A 19,404-nucleotide genomic window follows, 5' to 3' on the forward strand; every position below is an offset into this window, starting at 1 on the left:
TGCAGTGATTGCAGTGCTGGTATTGATCTGAAAATATCTATTTATAGTGGCATCAGTATTGGTCAAAGTTGAGCTACTCAGCCCTAATTTAAAGCCACAGTCAGGGTTGTATTATAAGTGTTGCTATTCCAAGGAGAGGATGAAAATGTTGCCCATATCAGATTGTTTCCTGTGTATGTTTTGTGAATTACACAAAATGTCAATTGAACTGAACTCCATGGCACAACAGCCCTCTAAGGGTCAGGTCCTGGCATGCCAAGCTGCCTTTTCATTAGGTGACATATGGTCAGTGCATCGAGTCCTGTCACCACTGTTTTATGCCCCTCGAGACCTGATCCCACCACTTGTTCTTTACAAGCACCTCAATTGTCCTCACGAAACTGGGTCGAAATTATCCCTCCTCCCCTCCCTGCCTCCTTCCCCATTGAGTTGTATCATTATCAGTCAACATTGATATTGAACATGATTTTGGAAACTCAGATCATGCCAATGGTAGGAACTCTTTTAGAAATGGAGCATGCTGGATTTCATTGTTGTTATGTTGTAAAAAATATTAAAATTTATGTGGTAAAGACATACATGGGGCATGTACTTTCAGGAATTATTGTTCACAATCACTTCGAGGACCGAAGAGTTGCTTAGTTAGTGCAATTCAAGTTAATGTGGCAATAGTTTGACTTTAAGAATGCAACGTGAAAAGTAAGTGTAATTGATGTTTATGTACTTGTAGCAATAGGCACAGAAGTGATACAGTAACATTGCAAGAGCTTTGCTGGTATTTTCATCAGATAACAGACATATTACAGCTATGTGATCTCATGAGAAAAATAAACATGAAGATAACACGAGCGTGCCAAAACTGTTGTCATGGTAATCGGATGAAGATAGTTGTGATGCCCCAAAAATATCATTGCATCATATCTAGGCATCTTTCTAAGTACAGGATCAGCACTTTAATAAAGTCCTAGAGCTCAAACACCCATGATATGAACCTGGGAGCTATAATCATTATAATATTAATTATCAGGGGAGGGGGGACCTAGACACTTTTCAGGGTGTATCTGAAATAAAAATTGTGATGGATACTTCCAGAAGCTTGTACTCATGGTAACAGAGAAATGGGTTTCTACGTACTCACAGGACTAGAAAGTATAGTCATATGAATATATATTCTTCCTCTTTTATGGTGCTACCATCAGTATAACAGATCCTGAAAGCACACACCACCATATTTAAATACTCCCCACGTACTGCAGCAATAGAATCCAGAAGGGAAACGTATCACAATTACAAGAACACGTTATGCAGGAATACTCATAACATTTAAATATTAAAATATACTCATCCACGTGAGAAGCAACAGTCAATTGAAATAGCCTTATGCTAACTTACATACAAGACAAGACGAAACACATTGAGTGTGAGACATTTTCACATAACAAATCTATGTTGGCTACTTTACAACACTGAGCACCAAACATACGGTTTAGTTCTAATAATCTACAGAATTCACACTAGAAGTCTAAATAGGAAGTTGATTACTGTCTAAAGGTATGTATAACTTGTAGCCTATAAGGCATGTTAAATGCACAATTGCTGCTATTGTAAAGTAACTGGTTCCTTGCACATCACTGCTAGTTGTAAACATGATAAACAATAACTTGGACCCAGACTACCAGTTGCACACAGTTTCTGTTTCCCTCCCGAATGGTTTATCAATATTAAGAAAAGAGAATGTTAATTAAATAGTCCATTATCTTACAGACTGTAATCATCACACACCCACACATACATGAACACGCTCGCAAATCTTGACAACTACTTTATCCTGGGTCCCCTAGGCTACTCTGGAGTTTCTTCTATTCACCTCCAGGTGTCACTAGCTGCTAGGTCTGTCCTGAACTAGATAAAAGGTGCAACAAAAGTGATTCGTTCGCAGAAAGCTAGCATGCAAGCTACTAAAATAGCGGTAACAGGAGGCTAGAAAGTAAAGCGTAAAGAACAGCAAAAAAGTATATCTACGACAAGCACCTAAGAAACTCATGCCCACGTAACATAAAAGAAAGCGACAAGAAAGATAGGCAAAGCCTAAGTTCAGTGTGAAGAGTACTAAAAACAGAATGCTCATGTCAGTTCCAGAAAAGCATATAGGGTGAGAATTCTTATAACGTGTGTAAAAAAAAATTAAAACTCGGTGACCAAAATACTTACGTGGAATTTTTATTTGAAGCAGCATGCAAATGTATGAGTCGAATGGCATAACCATATACACAGGCCAAAAGCAGAGCAGAGAAAATTTTTTGGGGAAAAAAAGAGAAAGATCAACATGAATAAATTCATCAAAATCACCCAGCGGCTTTTAATGCTGACCAATCGGCTCTGTGAAAAACTGGTTCTTCTGTATCGAAATCAACCTTGAGCTTAGACTATCCCAAGTCATAATTATATTACAAAGCAAAAAAGATCAAGTGTACATTACAATATGGTAAATACTTGGCTCCAATCTGCTACTGAAGTAAAAAAAAACCTACATGTTATACAATATGTAAATAAGTAAATTATGAGTATATGTCAATCACAAAACTGTACAAATAAAGTTGATATATTTCAAGTTAAAACAAAATTAATCATTAAATATGTACTGCTAAATAATAAACCAATAGTATTTTCTTTCTTCCACATCAAATATTTGACATTCTGGTATAGTATTAACAATTAAAACTATTATCATGGTTTCAGTGACCTATAATTTTCAATCAGGAAAACAACACATTCATGTATGTAAATTAATGATACTTTGTTTTTTGAAAATATATCCTTTATTATTAGGGGTGTGCAAGATGGATTGTTTTTGGTTGTGATGGGACCAGGATGAGAAATTTTTATCCTATCATATGAGGTGGGAAATATTTAGCAATTTCCTGACAAAGTGGGGAAATTTTCTGGCACTACAGTGGAATTAAGATTATTTTTCCTGGACTTCACATTTTAAAGTTTTTCACTGTGATTCCCCCAAAAATGCAAATTTGAAGTTCCACTGTATTTATTGTGATGGTTTCTGCAACTCCGAAGAACTTTTTGGCACTTATATATAGTCCAGAAAATTTTGAGAAGTAAGCACTTTTAATGTACGAAAAGCTGGGATCCTGAAAAATCGGGAGATCATTTCCTGAAGTTGAGATTGGGATTGTTTTTTTCTTAATCTCGGTACTGTCATTTTGGGATTCCTCACACACCTAATTATCACATCAAAACCTCATTACAAAACTTGTTATGTTAAAGATTTACCTTCGGAATGAGCAATTTCAAGAGCATTAAGTACCAAAAATGAACAGGAAGACAGCACCACAATGATGGCGGGGGGGGGGGACTTGAGGGTAACTGATTACACCGGCCTGAATGGGTTTTAATGTCTTGCAGATGACCGTTGTCTCTGAATAATTTCAGTATGCTGATTCCAAAAATGAAATCCATTTTTACCCGTCATGCGTAGTTTTTCTTCTTCAGAAAACAGCAATATATTAACTGCCTTAATTTCACAATAAAATGTGTAATTCATTTACTTCCCCAATAGATGGCTCTGTTTAAATGGCAGTCAATTTTTGGTCTTCTCCAATTTTGAACTATAAATGCACACAGAATAGTAAGAATTTAATCCACCTTCAGGTTCTCGCACTTTGAGGGGCCTCGCGCTTCCAAATCAGTTATTTGCTCATTTTTATGCAAGCACAATTGCACTCAAATAGAAGGAAGAAAGACATAATTGTTGTTAAAATAAAAATTGCATCGTAACAAAGTTGTATTTCTGGTATCTCCTTATTTGTCAATCCACCAGTGAAAATCCGCCAACAAGGAACGACAACCCATTTGTGACTCCAACTTTCTCTGATTTCTGCCTAATGTTCCACATAGGACAGGCATCATAAAAATGGTTATTTGTCTGGAAACTGAGGGACAGCAAATTTGAGGGTGTGCTGCTCTGAGAAAAGACAGAGTCTGCATCAAAACCTTGAAGGTCCGCTGGGCTATTTATTACAACCCCTCATGTTTACAACTGTAGCTGGGTGTCTAACGGCAAGATGAAACCATCTACCGAGTGTCTAATACTCCATTAGTTCAAAGCATGTAACGCTCTTGAGAATAATGAGTAGGGGTGCAGACTTGTAGTCAGCAAAAACCTCTGAATGAAGTAGTCAAATAGGCACCCAAAGGATACAAAATGCATTTCTCTATTTTTGGACTGATTGTGGCGACAACGATGAATGGTGGTTAGATGAAATTAGGAGCAAGTTATTTTATATTAAATAAAGAAACTTAAGCGTACCTATTACTGTAAAGAGGGCTACCGCGAAGTATACTGGTTAGCACTCTAGAGTGTGGTGCGAGTGGTCCTGGTCGGGCTCGATTCCCAGTATGAACTCTCAAAATTTCGGTGTTAACCCAGCATCATGAGGACAATTAAGGAGCTACTTGAAAAGAAGCAGTAGCGGGCTCCAGTCACGAAAGCCAGAAAATAGCAGTGATGGGATTCGATGGGCTCACCACGGGTCACTCAAAGAAAAGTTGATGGGCAGGCTGTGCCCCTATGACGGCTCTTGCGTCACGGAGTTGTTTGCAGAAGCATTACTGTGAAGAATTTTCGAAATTATAGATAAGTTCAGTTCTTTTGCTTCACTCCTATCATCCCATTTTTTAATTCCTACTATTCAAATATCGCTCGAATTCTGGCATGGATTTGGATGTTCCCTTGTGAGTGTCCCTTCTCCAATTGTATATAAGCGTTATTCATGCTCATCAGTACGATTTAACTGAAGAGGCAGAAAATTGACTTCAAGTAGGAAAAGTAGACAAAAATATAGTTTGAGAACAGTCGCTTTGCTGGTACAATCAATAATTTGCCTGTCATTTTTATACACTGAAATGTGGCTGCAGCATTAAAGCAAACCTCAGTTTGCAAGAATTTATTTTCATTCTGTTTTCATTTTAGCTTTTCTCCATGTATAGCAATTTCCCGATTTTTTGGGCAAGCAAATCTTAACACAGGATTGGTGATATTCCAAGCACTTCAGATTGTAAATAGGGCTTGTATAGCACTCTTGTTTAAAAATGAACAGCAAATTTAGAATTTGCCACGTCAAATTTGTCTTCTCAATAATTTTTCTCAACTTCTCGTCCGAAGGAAACATGTAAAACAATATCAGTTTTTTAATATTGCATGTTACTGTACTTGACGACAGTATTTGTGTCTCAAACTTAGATATGAAATGAAAATCCTACAAAAATAAATCATAAGGAACACAGGAATACAACAACAAAAATTACACAAGATTATTTCACTTTCTAATCAGGGGTGTACTGTGTTTTCTTCAGCAGCCTTCCCTCCCTCTGACATCGAACTTTACAACTCTATCCATTTCCAAAAAGGGGCTTCAGAAACAGACCTCTCAGGGCAGGCGGTGTGCAGGTCAAAGGACCTTGGGTCAGCATATTGCCCCTGCAGATGAAATAGAAGTAAAGATCTGGAGATATGAGTACTTTATTTTTATTGCCTCTCAAACCCTCCCAGAGAAGGAACGTTTCCAGATTTTTCCCGATTTTACAACCATGCCGAACTGAAAACATATTTCAAGTCTGTCATGTTTGACACAGTAGTGCGTGCAGGTGTGTAGAATCGCGATTATAGGAATATGCAGGAACGTGACAAATTTAGTAAATTTGAATCTGGATTCCAAAAGGGGGAAAAAAAGAGAAAAAGGAAGGGGACCTTCTACTTTCACAAGACACATTGACATTAAAATTCTGTGGAATTTGATTACGTTAGTTTTATTGTCGAAAGCCCTCATAAAAATTTCCTTCACAAAATGTTCAAATTCAAATTTATAATATGGTGGGTTGATTGAACTTAGTGTTGTGGAGAAAAATGATGATGTGATGAGAAGAAATTTATGTCATTTCCATGATCAGCATTCAAAATACTTCCAGAATCATCTATTGGTTTGTAAACAACCAAAATTTCCCTTGTGTAAATTTCCTTTGTTGCTTTCTGTAATAGGTATAATGGAATAGCGGAAATGAGAATTTTGATTGTGAAATTATGAAAAATCCTGACATGATGGGTGGAAATGGATATCATGTACGTACGTGATCAGCATTCAAAATATTTCCAGAACCACCTATTGGCTTGCTCATTACAGCCAAAATTTCCCTTGCATAAATTTATTTTGTTGCATTCTGTAATACGTGTAATGGAATGGCAAATATGATAATTTTGATTGTGAGAAATCCTTACATGATGGGGGAAAATGGATATCATGTACGTACAGTGACGTGCACTGAGGAGTAGCTAGTCTAGCAGAGATAGATCAATCAATCTCACATCTCGAATTATATTCAAATCACAATATTTATTGTCTTGTTAAAGCCACCACAGCTCATATGCAACACATTTTTTTCCACACTCTTCTCGTACATCGGTGTTCTCCGCGGGCAAAGCTGGCTGGATACCCTAGCTCGCTCTTCTTCTGCCTGACCAGTTTCCAGGTAGAAAGGGACGCCCAAAAGAAAAGGAAGATTTCTACCTCTACCTCCCTTGCCCCATCTCCCCGCTGCAATGGTTGAAAGCTCGTGCTTTCAGGTCCCCCAGTCTATCTCCTATAGGACAGATAGGGGATTGGTTTCTCATAGATTTTTTTTGTAAATCCACTAAAGAACTCAGGATAAAATTTTCTGCAGTTCTCTGTATTTACACAACATTTTACACGTTGTACAATATGTATGTATAATATGGGATGTAGTTTTATTATTTATGAAATGGGAACGTGTTATAAGCAGACAATAATGTTATGCTTTCTTTCTTTTTTTTTCAAGTATTGAATATATAATGATTAAATTACAAATATGTGCTCGGGCTCTCTCTCACTCTCGTTTTAGTAGTTTTTTATTTAAATATACTACTCTTGGCCTCTAACAGTCATAAATACAGATGTATTTATTTGGGCAAGAGAACGTGCGTTCATATTGTTGTTGGATTGGTTTATTTTACTTCGCTTTTCTGCCACATTTGGTTATTGCGAAAATGAGGATGAGTGATGATATGATGAAATTGATGAAGGAACCTCATACGAACAATCCAGGCCAGGATTTGAACTCGTGATGAGTGCGCATTCTTGTCCTATGTGTTGTACTCTGCAGTGAATAATGAAATAATTTGGAATAAAAAATGTATCTCAGAACTCAAAAAGCCCAATGAATATTATTGAAGAAACTACAAAAAAGTGTGTTTTGTTTCCTGTTTTATTTCTGTGCATAAAGTGGACTTAAAACACCAAATCAACCAACTGTGCGGGAGTGGTTATCACAGCACGCTACGACACCAGGAGTTCCGGGTTCGAACCCCGTCCTGGGTGTTCTTTGTGTTTGTACCTTCATTAATGTTATCGTATCATTTTCGCAATTAACCAAATGTGACAAAAGAGCGACGCTAAGTAACAAAAATGAAATCAAATCATTGATTGATTGCTCGATTTGGTTTATTTTACTTCTTTTTTCCTCCACTTTTGGCTAATCCCGAAGATGATACGATAAAATTGATGAAGGGACACACACAAAGAATACCCATGGCCAAGCTGAGATTCTAACCCAGGATCTCTGTCTTAGTAGTCAAATCAAATTGTTTTTTATTTTCGAACGTGAGTGGGGTTTACGTGTACTTTTTTTTAGTACTCATTCATCATTTTGTGATCTTTTCTTGTTATTGACATTCTTTTCTTTAGGAATACTGGGCCCTAAAGGGGAGAGGGGTGTGACCCACACCAACCCCCCTTCCTTGAGCATGCCACTGACTGCTACCCCAAGTGTCCACATCACCGCACGTCACTGTGTACGTACATGATCAGCATTTAAAACATTTCCAGAATCACCTATTGGCTTGTAAACAGCCGAAATTTCCCTTTCATAAATTTATTTTGTTGTGTTTTGTAATAAATGTATTGCAATGGCGATTATGAGAATTTTGATTGTGAAATTGTGAAAAATCCTGATGTGATGTCAAAAAAGTAATTTAATTTTCATGATCAGCATTCAAATACTTTCAGAATCACTTATTGATTTGGAAACAACCTAAATTTCCCTTGTATACATTTATTTTGTTGTGTTATTTAATAGATGTAATGATGAATATGAGAATTTTGATTGTGAAATTGTAAAAAATTCTGACGTGGTGGGAAAAAATGGATGTAATTTCCATGATCAGCATTCAAAACACTTGCAGAATTTTTTTTTAGAAAAATGCAGGGTCATGTTATCAATACACCTTGATATTCTTCAAGCAGAACCTGTCTGCTATGGCTGTCTTGAAATATAGGCTACTCAAACCACAACAAGAATTGAAATATTGTTTATTAATTTGAACACAGCATCAAAATATATGAATTGACAGTTCCTCCAGATTTAACCTGGGGGTCCCCTTTTCAAATACAAAGAGATTGATCAGTTAAATATAAAATTTCAAATATTTAGTGCTGAATATTAACCCTCTTCATCAGTCTGTAGAGTTCAGAGTTCTGGTGCATTCTGTCTTAGAAAAATAAACTAGATATTTGGAAATTTATTTTTAAAACATTCTACAGGACATTAACAAAATTAGAACAAAACAGTAAATTTATTGTTATGGACTGATATGCAAATATTTACTAAAAATTACCGCCTACTCACGAAATATCTATAATTTTTAGTATGATTACTCATATACTGTATCATGTACTTGTTACCTTATCCACTTTTTTGAAAAAAAATCTTTTAAGTCAAGGTTTGGTGGGTTTTGAGTAATATTACTTTATTATTTAAATATTTATTTAGCAGTGAAGTGTCTACATGCCTTTTGTTGTACAGTCAAATATATATTAATTCCCATGTTTTAGTTGCTGGAGATGGTGTAGAAACAGTGCAGCCATTTGGCTTGTACCTAATTCTGAAGCTTGGGAAAGTTTCTGACTGTATCTGACTCAATCTTTACAAATATGAAGAAACTAGTTGTCAAATGTAATATTTACTGCTGTGTTTGATTTTAAATATTTTTTTCGGCATAATTTTCATTATAAGAATAAATATTTAACATGTAATTCACACTTTACTAGATGTGGAAGAAACAAAATTGAATAAACATTTCCACGACTCATGCAATCACCAAAAATTCCTTATCAAACCTTCAAGTCCAAGACAAAATCGCTTTAGATTCATGCAGTTGTTAAAATAACTTTGGAATGTATTATTTCAACAAACTACAGCATTCAACAAAATATTAATTCTTATTTCAGTATACTTTGGTAAGATAAATGCAAGATGTAAAAGATTATAATATAAAGAGAGTACAAAATTATATATTTTTTACTCTAGTGCAACTAGCTTTATCCGTTATTTCAATTAATCATATTTTGCATTTTTCTTATTCACTATAATACCAATAAGCAAGAATAAGAATATGTATGTAAATATTATCTACTTTCTAGTTGTAAGTAGGCTTCAGTTATTTTCCCAACATATTCTATGTAAAAATCAGCCAATACCTGTGTAAGAAAAATTATATATGTTCAAACACTGATGAAAGAAAGGAACTGTACACTACAGATACTTATAAGCAAAGAAGATGTACACATTACCTTCAGTGCTCATGTTTTAAGCATAGGAAACAGGACCAACAATTGTCTGGCAAAATCCAAACATGAATTAAATACATATTTAAAAATCACAAGCAGCCATGCACTGCAAGTTTGCATCTGTATGTTTTTTATACAGACATCTGCACACACACACACACACACATATAAAGATACACACACACATTCATCCTCACATACAATTCTGCACACAACAGCCATTACAAATGCAAGGGCTGTCAGTTTTAATTTCCAATAAACCAGTCCAAGTACTCAATACAGTGGTCAAACATGATCAGTAAATACATTCCAGATCTGTCTGAAATAAGCACACTTTCTTTTCATGTATGAAAACCGCAGTTTGTCTTAATTTTTTTAGTACATGAATGATATATTTGCTTTAGTGGAATTGTTGATACTACCTAACCTAACCTAACATAGCATTAATGCTAATCTCCCCTCTAACATCATTGCAAGAGACCAAAGGAATTGCAGTTTAAAAGTTGAATATCTTCTCTTTACTGTCTCTTTTAATTTAACTATGTTATATCTTTCATACATGTCTGTTTTCAAAGCACCTAAAACTGAAGTATATGTAAGTTTTTAAATATAAACTGTATTCTTCAATTTATGTTCAGTAGGCTAGTTTTTTGAGTTGCATTTTATATATTACACTTATGTTTCTGAAATATTCTATTTGCTAAAAATGAATCCCCCCCCCCAACTTATTCACATTCAGGATAAATAAACATACCATTTTTATTGTTCCAAAATTTAAGATATTTATCAGGTGAATTAAAGTAAATTGCAATAATTGGGTCTACAAAATTATTTACTATTAGTTTACAAATTTCCTTTCCAGATCGTATTTAAAAATTAGATTTCAGATTTCCATATTTTCTTACAAATTATATTTCTAACAGCCAGATGAAAATAAATAAGATAGCTATATTAATTAATTCAAATAGATCAGCCTCCTTTTCGTTCACCTATTCAATATGTTTCATAAAGAGTTTGCATAAACAGCAATTAATAGCTACAAATAATATCTTTTTGTCCTTTTAGTTCAACTTAGAGGAAATATATGACATTTTAATGACTACTTTGTCAAAATATGTTTCGTTAGCATTAGTTGTTGCATTATTCAAATAGTCTGAAGTAATGCACCAGACTTGAGAAAAGTACAAACTAATATTTCACAAATTTATTTCAAATTATCTCTTGACTTCCAGTGGCATTGCTAGGAATTTTGCAAAGGAAAGAGAGTTAACCTTTTCGAAGTCACAGTCCTATATTCTGGTATCTTTTTCTGCATCTAGCATTCTTGTTTTTAAGGAAGTACAGCTAAGTAAGCAAAGTGGTATTTGCTGTTGACTACATAGTGAACAAGTATATAATTGATTTGCCTCATATTAGTGCAGTTCAAGCACATCTAACCGAAAATTTAAGACTGATATATTAATGCAGATAATAAAAGAATTGATCTCAAAATATGATTTATGCTATTTTCTATTGTTTGTTTGCTTAGCATTCACTTCTCTCTTGTGCATAAAATATCATATTAGGAGTGCTTGAGATCACATAGTACAATATTTGTATAATTAAATTATAAGAAGTATACTAACAGGTAGATTCAAAAATTAACTTTTGAATGCTAATACTGTAAAATATATAAAAATTTAGAACAAGAATTTAAAAACTTGGTTATGATTCTTCCAAAATATTCTTTGTTGAATGATTTACTCTAACACAATCCCAATCCAAGCTAATTAGTAAACAAAATATATCCCAAAAAAATAAATTGCAGTGGTAAATACCTTAAAGCAAAAATTATTAAAAAAACAGTCATTCAGCAGAAACTTAAATGTCTTAAGCTGAACTTCTTTTTTTTAGGCAAGTTCACCCTATTTATTTACTTTTTGGTCAATATGCCAATTATGAAGTTGAAAAGACAGTAGATTTGTCATACATTCAAGAATTAGAAACAGTAGTTATATATTAAAAAAAAAAAACTATATATGAAAGCACAGAAGCTACTCAAAATTGTTCAAACAAATTATTGAAAAAAGTACAGCACTAGCAGTGCATAGAAATTTCAGATCAAAATCTTGTGAAAAAAGACAAAGGGAAATACAGTAGAATAAAGTTCATATGACAAAAGAAAGATTATAAAAATGGAGACCAATCAATCAAAAATAGCGAATCATGCTTTGTGAAAATTTGTCCCGGACAAAATATTATAACAGCAGTGATAGATCTGACTGATAAATCAAGCAATGGATCCTTTTTCAAAATTAATTACTTTCTGAACATTTATACAGCGCCTATAAGTCATTTATAGTTGTAATATATGAATGTACATCAATATTACGTACTTGAATTTTTAAAACACATATTATCTCGTAAGCAGTGTGAAAGCAATTTTCTATTTGATATCACTTCATTTTATATTCTGAAGCTTTTTTAGTATTGCTTATGTGATTATATAATTTTCGTACCACACATGTACAGTTGCATTTTTACCAAAACCAGAGGCATTATTATGCAAGAAGAGTGTGCATTACATCTGACAGATCTGTGTTGGTTCATGCACATTGTATCAAACAACTCAACATGCAGGCATAAACAAACCAAACCTTGTCCATTAAAATGAATTAATTAGAGAAATGAGATAAAAATAATATATTGATGAACACATTGAAAAATAGTGATCGCAACAGTAAGCAAGATCTTGCAGGTTGTGCAAAGCATCTTCAAGGAAAAAAAGATATAGAGTAGAAAGTATAAAAATGCCCATTCCTGCTACCTTTACACCTATATTGAATGGGAGAACATCCAGAATAATATTACATTCCATTATTTTGTAATGGTGTTTTATTGTCGGTTGATCAAATATTGTGTTTCGTATGTAATCATGTAAAATATATAAGTGACATTGAATTTTTTTTTTTAATTTTTATTTTTCTTGTATTTGTTTAGTCTTAAATAACATATAATGTTCACTTGTAATTTTTCATGTACTGCTGTTGCTCCTATATTCATAAGAATCTAGAAAGTTTAGGGTTAATGAACACAATAGAAATGCAGTTAAAGTTAATTTGTTTTTCATTTACAGACAGCTTGAACCAGGGGTGTAACCAGTATTCTATTGGGCCTACGTTCAGTAAAAAGCAGCATGTTTGAATATTGTTATAGAAAAACTGTTTTGAGAACAATTTGCAATATACGTACTTGTCACCAATATGTGTGACTATTGTATTCCTAAAGTACTACTTTTGAACTGAACAAGTAGGTAAGGCTTCACCGCAGTTTTGTCAATAATACCTTCCCAACAGAGGTTTGTGGTAAATGTGTGGATAGGCAATTTCAGCAATTATGCCTCCTGCCACCACATTTGAATGGAAAGGTTTACAACAATGTTATTTGGAGCAGCGCTGAAAGTCAAAAATGTTAGCTGGGGGATGTTTTGTCGGGCCTTGGGGTTAGCTGGGGGGATGCTCATATGGTTTAAAATTGTGATAATGAGACAGCTGGGGGGATGCATTGCAAAAAAAATTGCTAGCTGGAGGAATACCAGCCCCCTTCACTTTGAGTACCGGTTTGAAGCTGTTGAAAGATCTGCCACTTTCCATGCATCAGCAGATGTGGTTGCAACAAGATGGAATTGCAACACACTTACTCAAGCTGTTCGAGTACCTCCCCGATTGTGCAGTGGTAGCGTCGTCACTTTGTAATCAAGGGTTCCCAGGTTCGATACCTGGTGGAAGCACATAGTGGTTTGGATTTCACTTTAAAATGTAGGTCCAGTCCCGATTAGCCTTTCTGTGCATACAGTGGACTTAAAACAACAATTCAATCAATTGAGCAGTTCGAGACTTTCTAAATCTTGAATATCCTGGTTCAGATGTTTTAGGCTGGTTGGATTTCTAGACTGCTTCCCTGATTTGATGCCTCTCGATTACTTCCTTTGGGGCCACATCAAGAGCCTGATTCACAATAAACCGGTGGATGTCCCAAATCCTTTTAGCATGGTTTCAGAGACTATTTAGTAGACTGCACTAGTTTCCCTTGACAATTCAATGTCTGCATTGAATGCAGTGATCATCAATTCGAACAACCTTTGGCATGATAGAACATTAATTGTTATGTGCATGCAATCTTTGCCTAATTACATTTTTGCGCAAGTTACTATTTTGTCATTGGTATTTTCCTGTGGTTCCTGTGAATAATGTGAACTTAAGGCGAAGAGTTACAGTTTTGCACCAGGTGTACATTTATTTCAATATTGTTGGAATGGGCACTGCTACTGAGAAGCATAACCCAGTGCATAAGAGAGTATGAATTTCTCCTCATGTTGATTTGATTTGCTTTACTTTACTTTGCATTTCTGCCACTTTTGGCTAATTGCAAAGATTAGAATGAGTGATGATACGATCAAATTGATGAAGGAAAACTCTATAAAGAATGCCCATGCCTTGGCTGGGATTCGAATCTGGGACCCCTGGCATCATAGTGCACTGTGCTAACCACTCTGCCATGGAGGCCTATTCCCCATGTTGCAAGTGGAAGCATTTTTTTATGTTGATTATAAAGCTAGATATGATGTTTGAAAAATGATGAATAAGAATTTCTAGAATTCCATGTATTGATTGATTGATTGATATTCCTTATGGAGAAAAAAAAATGCAACAACTTCAACTTGAAGTTACGGCTAATCAAATAAAAGGTTCGACTTTTTCACCTGCCAATCAAATTTTTAACCAGTCCTCTTTCCATTTATTTGTTTTTCTGTGCCATCCGAAGTTTAGTATTCCCAAGAGAACAAGTTAAATAATACTCCCATAAGTGAAATGCTAAGTTTTCTCTTCCTCCTCCTACAACCATCCAGTGCACAGACCTCTCTTTCTCCAGCTCACTGCAGGAAAGAGTTGGTGGGGGGGGGGGAGGAGCAGTTTAGGGTCTTTGCATCTGGCTGGACACAAACTGTTCCTCCTGCCCTTAAATAAAAAATTGGAATTCAAAATTCAAATAATGCTCATAGGCTATTTTCAATTGCTTCAAATTTTGGATTCTATCATAATGCTACATTGTTTGTAGTCTTTGTCCTGTGTCCTGACACACCACAGGTCTGGTTCAAACTGCTTGTAAATTTAAGTAAATCAGACATTAATTAAATTACCCTTTTGCTTTAAATAGTTTTATATGTATCTTGTAATCCTTGGATAAATGTGATGGTTTCATTTCAAACGCAAATTTGTTTCCTTAACTACTCCATTAAGATATTGTGAGCTTTTAACTTCCATTTTATAAAAATGTGGTGAATTTCCCAATATTTTCCAAATCAGACATTTATCTTTACTTGATTGGAAATAAATAAATATGATTTAGTTTTATTCTTTCTACATAATTAATCTGGTATTCTGTTATCAAAGAAACTTTAATCCTTTATAAATTTGATTTTAAGGAAAGGCATATTTAATAATGAAACTGATTTTCATTTAAACACTGTACCAGTCATTGAAGACTGTTTTTCAAAAAATTGCAGACAGCCTAATTTTAAATTCATATCAATCATTTTTAGTTCCACTTACCCAAGTCTACAGTGTAGCTTTTTGCTTATGTTATTCTGTTAATTTGAACAGCGAATTATAGCAATAAATGTTACACTTCATGAGCATGAAAATACTAGCTTGTATAGTGTATGTTTGTAATTAATTCAACTTGAAACTGAAGCTCAGTGTCATAAACATTCAATAAATTAAATAATAAAGAAAATATGTTAAAAAACGTAAAAAATGGCAGTTTTTTTTCTGTGGAAAAAAGATGAATTGTTCATTTATGTTAGAAAAGTAAAATGTCTGTTGTGCCTAATTTTACAAGGCCTCCCCGATGGCACAGTGGTAGCATCATCGCCTTGTAATGAAGGGGTCCCGGGTTTGATATCCGGTGGAAGCACATAGTGTTTTGGATTCCACTTTAAACTGTAGGTCCGGTCCCGATTAGCCTTACTGTGCATAAAGTGGACTTAAAACACCAATTCAAACAAAAAAAAACAAACAAAGCCTAATTTTACCTCAGTAAAACTGACATATTAAGCAAAATCTGAATGATTCCCTGCATTTTAGGTTAGGTTAGATTAAGAAGCATTTCTTACTAGAAGTTAAAAATAGTATAAATTCCAAATTGAAAGAAATGCATTTACATTGCTTGTACCTGTTCCGTTTATGTGTTATATTTTTCGACTTATTTTAATACAAGAATGTTTGACCTGACCTGTCCTATTGGGATATGTAGTAGGAAAAATGTAGAATGATGTCTTCTCTTTTCGTCAATTCTTTCCTCTTGTAGAGTACAATGTACATAATTCAGAATAATTACTGTAATTGATATTGTTAACTTCACAATTTCATTAATATTACAATGGCTTCTCTGTCTTACCTGACCACCTTCACCTTCAACACTCTCAAGGTCTTTCCACTCCTCAATCGTCTGGGCAAGATCTATCTGGCATAGTGGCACTTTCACTTCACCTATCTGGTCATGCTTTGAGAATCGATCAAAGTCAAAGATGGCAAAAACCAGTGTCTTGTTCATGGCATCAGCATAAGGGATGTTCTACAATGTACACAAGAAAAGAAAATGCAGTTAACTCGGAATTCCACAATGAAAATTTAAAGTGAAGTAAATATTCATTAATTTGTATAAAATGACTGATTATACTTTATGAACTTTTACTTCCACATGAAAATGTTCCTTCTGTGGTAACTTTTCTATATTTTTGATGTTTCAATGTTACAAATTTGCATCTTTTTCAAGAGGTTCATTGATTATACGTATAATCAATATGTTCAAGGTTAATAAACAGAGATGATGATGTAGACTTTTGTAATTAGTTACCAAACAAAATTTGTTGATGAAATTGTTATATTATTAAGTCTCTGAATGTTAGTGATGATGGGTCTTTACTAGCATGCTATACTAATTGCATATTATCAATTGTCTATTGCTTCTACTATCTATACTTGTTTCATGAAAGTATCTCTTCTCTCATCTTCAGGTGAAAAGTTTCTTTTTACCAGTGGTGAGGATTGAAGCCATGACACCTGAATTACTTCATCCCCCCTCCTTCTCCATTACACCAGATTTCTAGTAAAATCTGAGGACTGTGGTAGGTTCAGTCCCCATCAGCAACAATAAATTGTTCACCTGAAGAGAAGAAGCTGGCTACTGTGGCAGAGTGATTAGCACAGCATGCTACAGTGCCAGGGGTCCCAGGTTCAAATACTGGACTGGTCATGGGTGGTCTTTATGAGTGTCCTTTCATCAATTTCATCATATTGTCACCCATCCTCATCATCACAATTAGCCAAAAGTGTAAGAAAAGTGACACTACCATTTACTCTCATGTAAATAAATTAAAAATACAAATTATAAATGAATACAAATGTAGTTAGACTGCAGTAATAGTCTGCTTGAGACCAACAAAAAAAATGACCAGTGAAATACAGTGATAGAAGTAAGAAAATCATATATCGTCAGTGACATTTGAACACTCCAATTACTCTCTAATTAGTGTTGAATTTTTGTACTTTTAACTACTATCTTCACTTTCTATTAATACCTACATTTCGGATACTGATTCTGTCTCTGTCTTCAGGGTTTTGATTTTGCATCTAACTGTTCAGTTCATCTGTCCAGCGTGATGTGCTTAGAAGTGCAGTCTAAGGGTAAAAACACAGTGAAGCACATCACACATCGCCAGAAACTCACGGTGACAAGTTTCCGGTAATTTATAACCATGGAGTTAAATGAGGAAAAACATAGTGGAGCTCCGCTCATCGCGAAAGGTTCCGAGGAACAAACACGGTTTGATCTTGGGTCCCTTGTTTCAAGTGGAAGGCTCTGTGATTGGTCCACTCAAGGTCACTTCTCCCTTTCCTGGAAGACACCCTCCTGTTTCCCCACTTTTTTGACAGAGTTGTCATTTGCAAGCTTCTGCGATATTGTTCAAGGTGCCTGTCCGACAGCCAGTTCATTCATTATACCCTGACATTTTTATGTCTTGACCGGGCTCCGTGCGATGTGCAAGGGTCCTTGTGCCTCACTGTGTTTTTACCCTAAGGCATTATGCTTTGGGCTCCGGCTATGGGACAAGCAAGGTTAGAGTCTCCTGGGCGAGAAGCATAACTTTTCTCCTGAGATTTTGGACAATGTATGGGACCGGTGGAAGCTACTAATGAATAGCGTAACCTGGTCATGGAAACCTACAACAACAACTGGGAGTTCATTGTGCTGACCACACGTCACCCCATAACTGGTTGGATGTTCTTCCACCAGCAGGTGGGAGTGAGGTCGACAGTCAGTAGGTAGACTCTGACCCTCACGGGCTGTTGCTTCACAGGTTATTATTATTATTCTTTTTTTTATTAACTGTATATTTGTCCATAGTCTCCGAACGCAGGGTGTGTTTGGGAAAGGCATCAATATGTGTGGTTATAGTGTAAGATGTAAAGTAAACAGAGTGCCTAGGAAGATTATCATCAATGGCTCCACGTCATCAGATGCCTGGGTAAGACTTCTTTTTGTATTTACAGTACCAGGGAACAATACAAAATCCTGAAGACAGAGACAGAATCGGTCTTTGAAATGCAGGTATGAATGGAAAGTAAAAAAAAAACAAAAAAACAAAAAAAACAGAGGTTAACAGTCCAAAAATTCAACATGAACCAATCTCTAATTACTATATAAGGAAATGTCTTACCTTGAATACGAAGCATTCATTGAAGACAGGACTGAGTGTTTTCCGATGGACCTTTGTTTCAAATTTCTTCTTCTTGTCTGGAAGGAGATATACTTTGACGTAAGGATCAGATGTACCACCCATGTCCAGGGCTGGTAGGTCTTCTGCTTGTATTACTGTCACAGACAAGCTGTTCGCATTGAAATCATACTCCAGCTGAAATACAATAATAATAATATAAATTTGTCAATTACTAATTGAAAAATTGCACATTGATGCTTTGAGAATAATATATGATTTATTAGGGAATTTTTCAACATTTCCAATAAATATGTTAGATCTATAATGTTTGCCCTTCTTACCCCCCATTTACCATTATTGGTAAATTTTATTATCGACATTGACCAAAGTTTCATATCAGCCCATCCCTACTAAATAGTGTCAATTTATATTGAATCAACTAACATGGATTAGTCAAGGGTTATACAGTCAAGGTAAGTTACCTCAGGTAGAATTTTTTTCAATTTATACCCTTGCATAAGCAGCTCCAGGGCTCCCACACCTTATCAGATATGGGAGCCTTGGGGTCCCCATGGTAGATAAAGGTAACTAGAACAGCAGATCCACTATGGCGGAGATCTGCTGGTCAACACATCATGTCCCATAGCCACCGATTCTTGGCTTTTGAGGCTAGAGTTTGCTACTATCGCTTTCAAATAACTCCTTGATTGACCTCATAATGCTTGTTCAGCACTACTTAAAATTTTGTACTAAATGCCCAATTTATGGTAATTTTGGCACATACAAGGATTGTTCCGAAAGTTCATGGACTGAGATCATCACTATTTGGAGTCCAAGTCAGTACGAGGGTCAGTGTGAGTTTCCTTTTCGAAATAGCGTCCTTCACCTTCACACTCTATACACCGATTCCAGCGATACACTAGCTTCTCAAACACATGTTGCAGATAATTTTCTGAGAGTCAGTGTAAGGTAGTGGATGTGACAGCTTTC

At 35.1% G+C, this 19,404-nt stretch overlaps 2 protein-coding genes across 3 annotated transcripts in view; one reads left to right on the plus strand and one right to left on the minus strand.

Moving 5' to 3' along the window:
* Positions 1-19,404, plus strand: part of osi (electron transfer flavoprotein regulatory factor orsai) — a 125,619-nt gene that overhangs the window by 31,064 nt on the left and 75,151 nt on the right. The window lies entirely within an intron of this gene.
* LOC145987780 (synaptotagmin 1-like) overlaps positions 1-19,404 on the minus strand; it is a 102,770-nt gene that overhangs the window by 12,129 nt on the left and 71,237 nt on the right. For both annotated transcript variants that reach the window (XM_083122468.1, XM_083122467.1), the window contains exons 6-7: positions 18,415-18,609; positions 16,092-16,268 (exon numbers count right to left, since the gene is read on the minus strand). In XM_083122468.1, the coding sequence (XP_082978594.1) occupies positions 16,092-16,268; positions 18,415-18,609 (372 nt within the window). The remainder of the gene's footprint in view (positions 1-16,091; positions 16,269-18,414; positions 18,610-19,404) is intronic.

This window comes from Lepisma saccharinum, chromosome 5 (genome assembly GCF_977018435.1).
Source record: "Lepisma saccharinum chromosome 5, izLepSacc3.1, whole genome shotgun sequence".
Lineage (NCBI taxonomy): Eukaryota > Metazoa > Arthropoda > Insecta > Zygentoma > Lepismatidae > Lepisma > Lepisma saccharinum.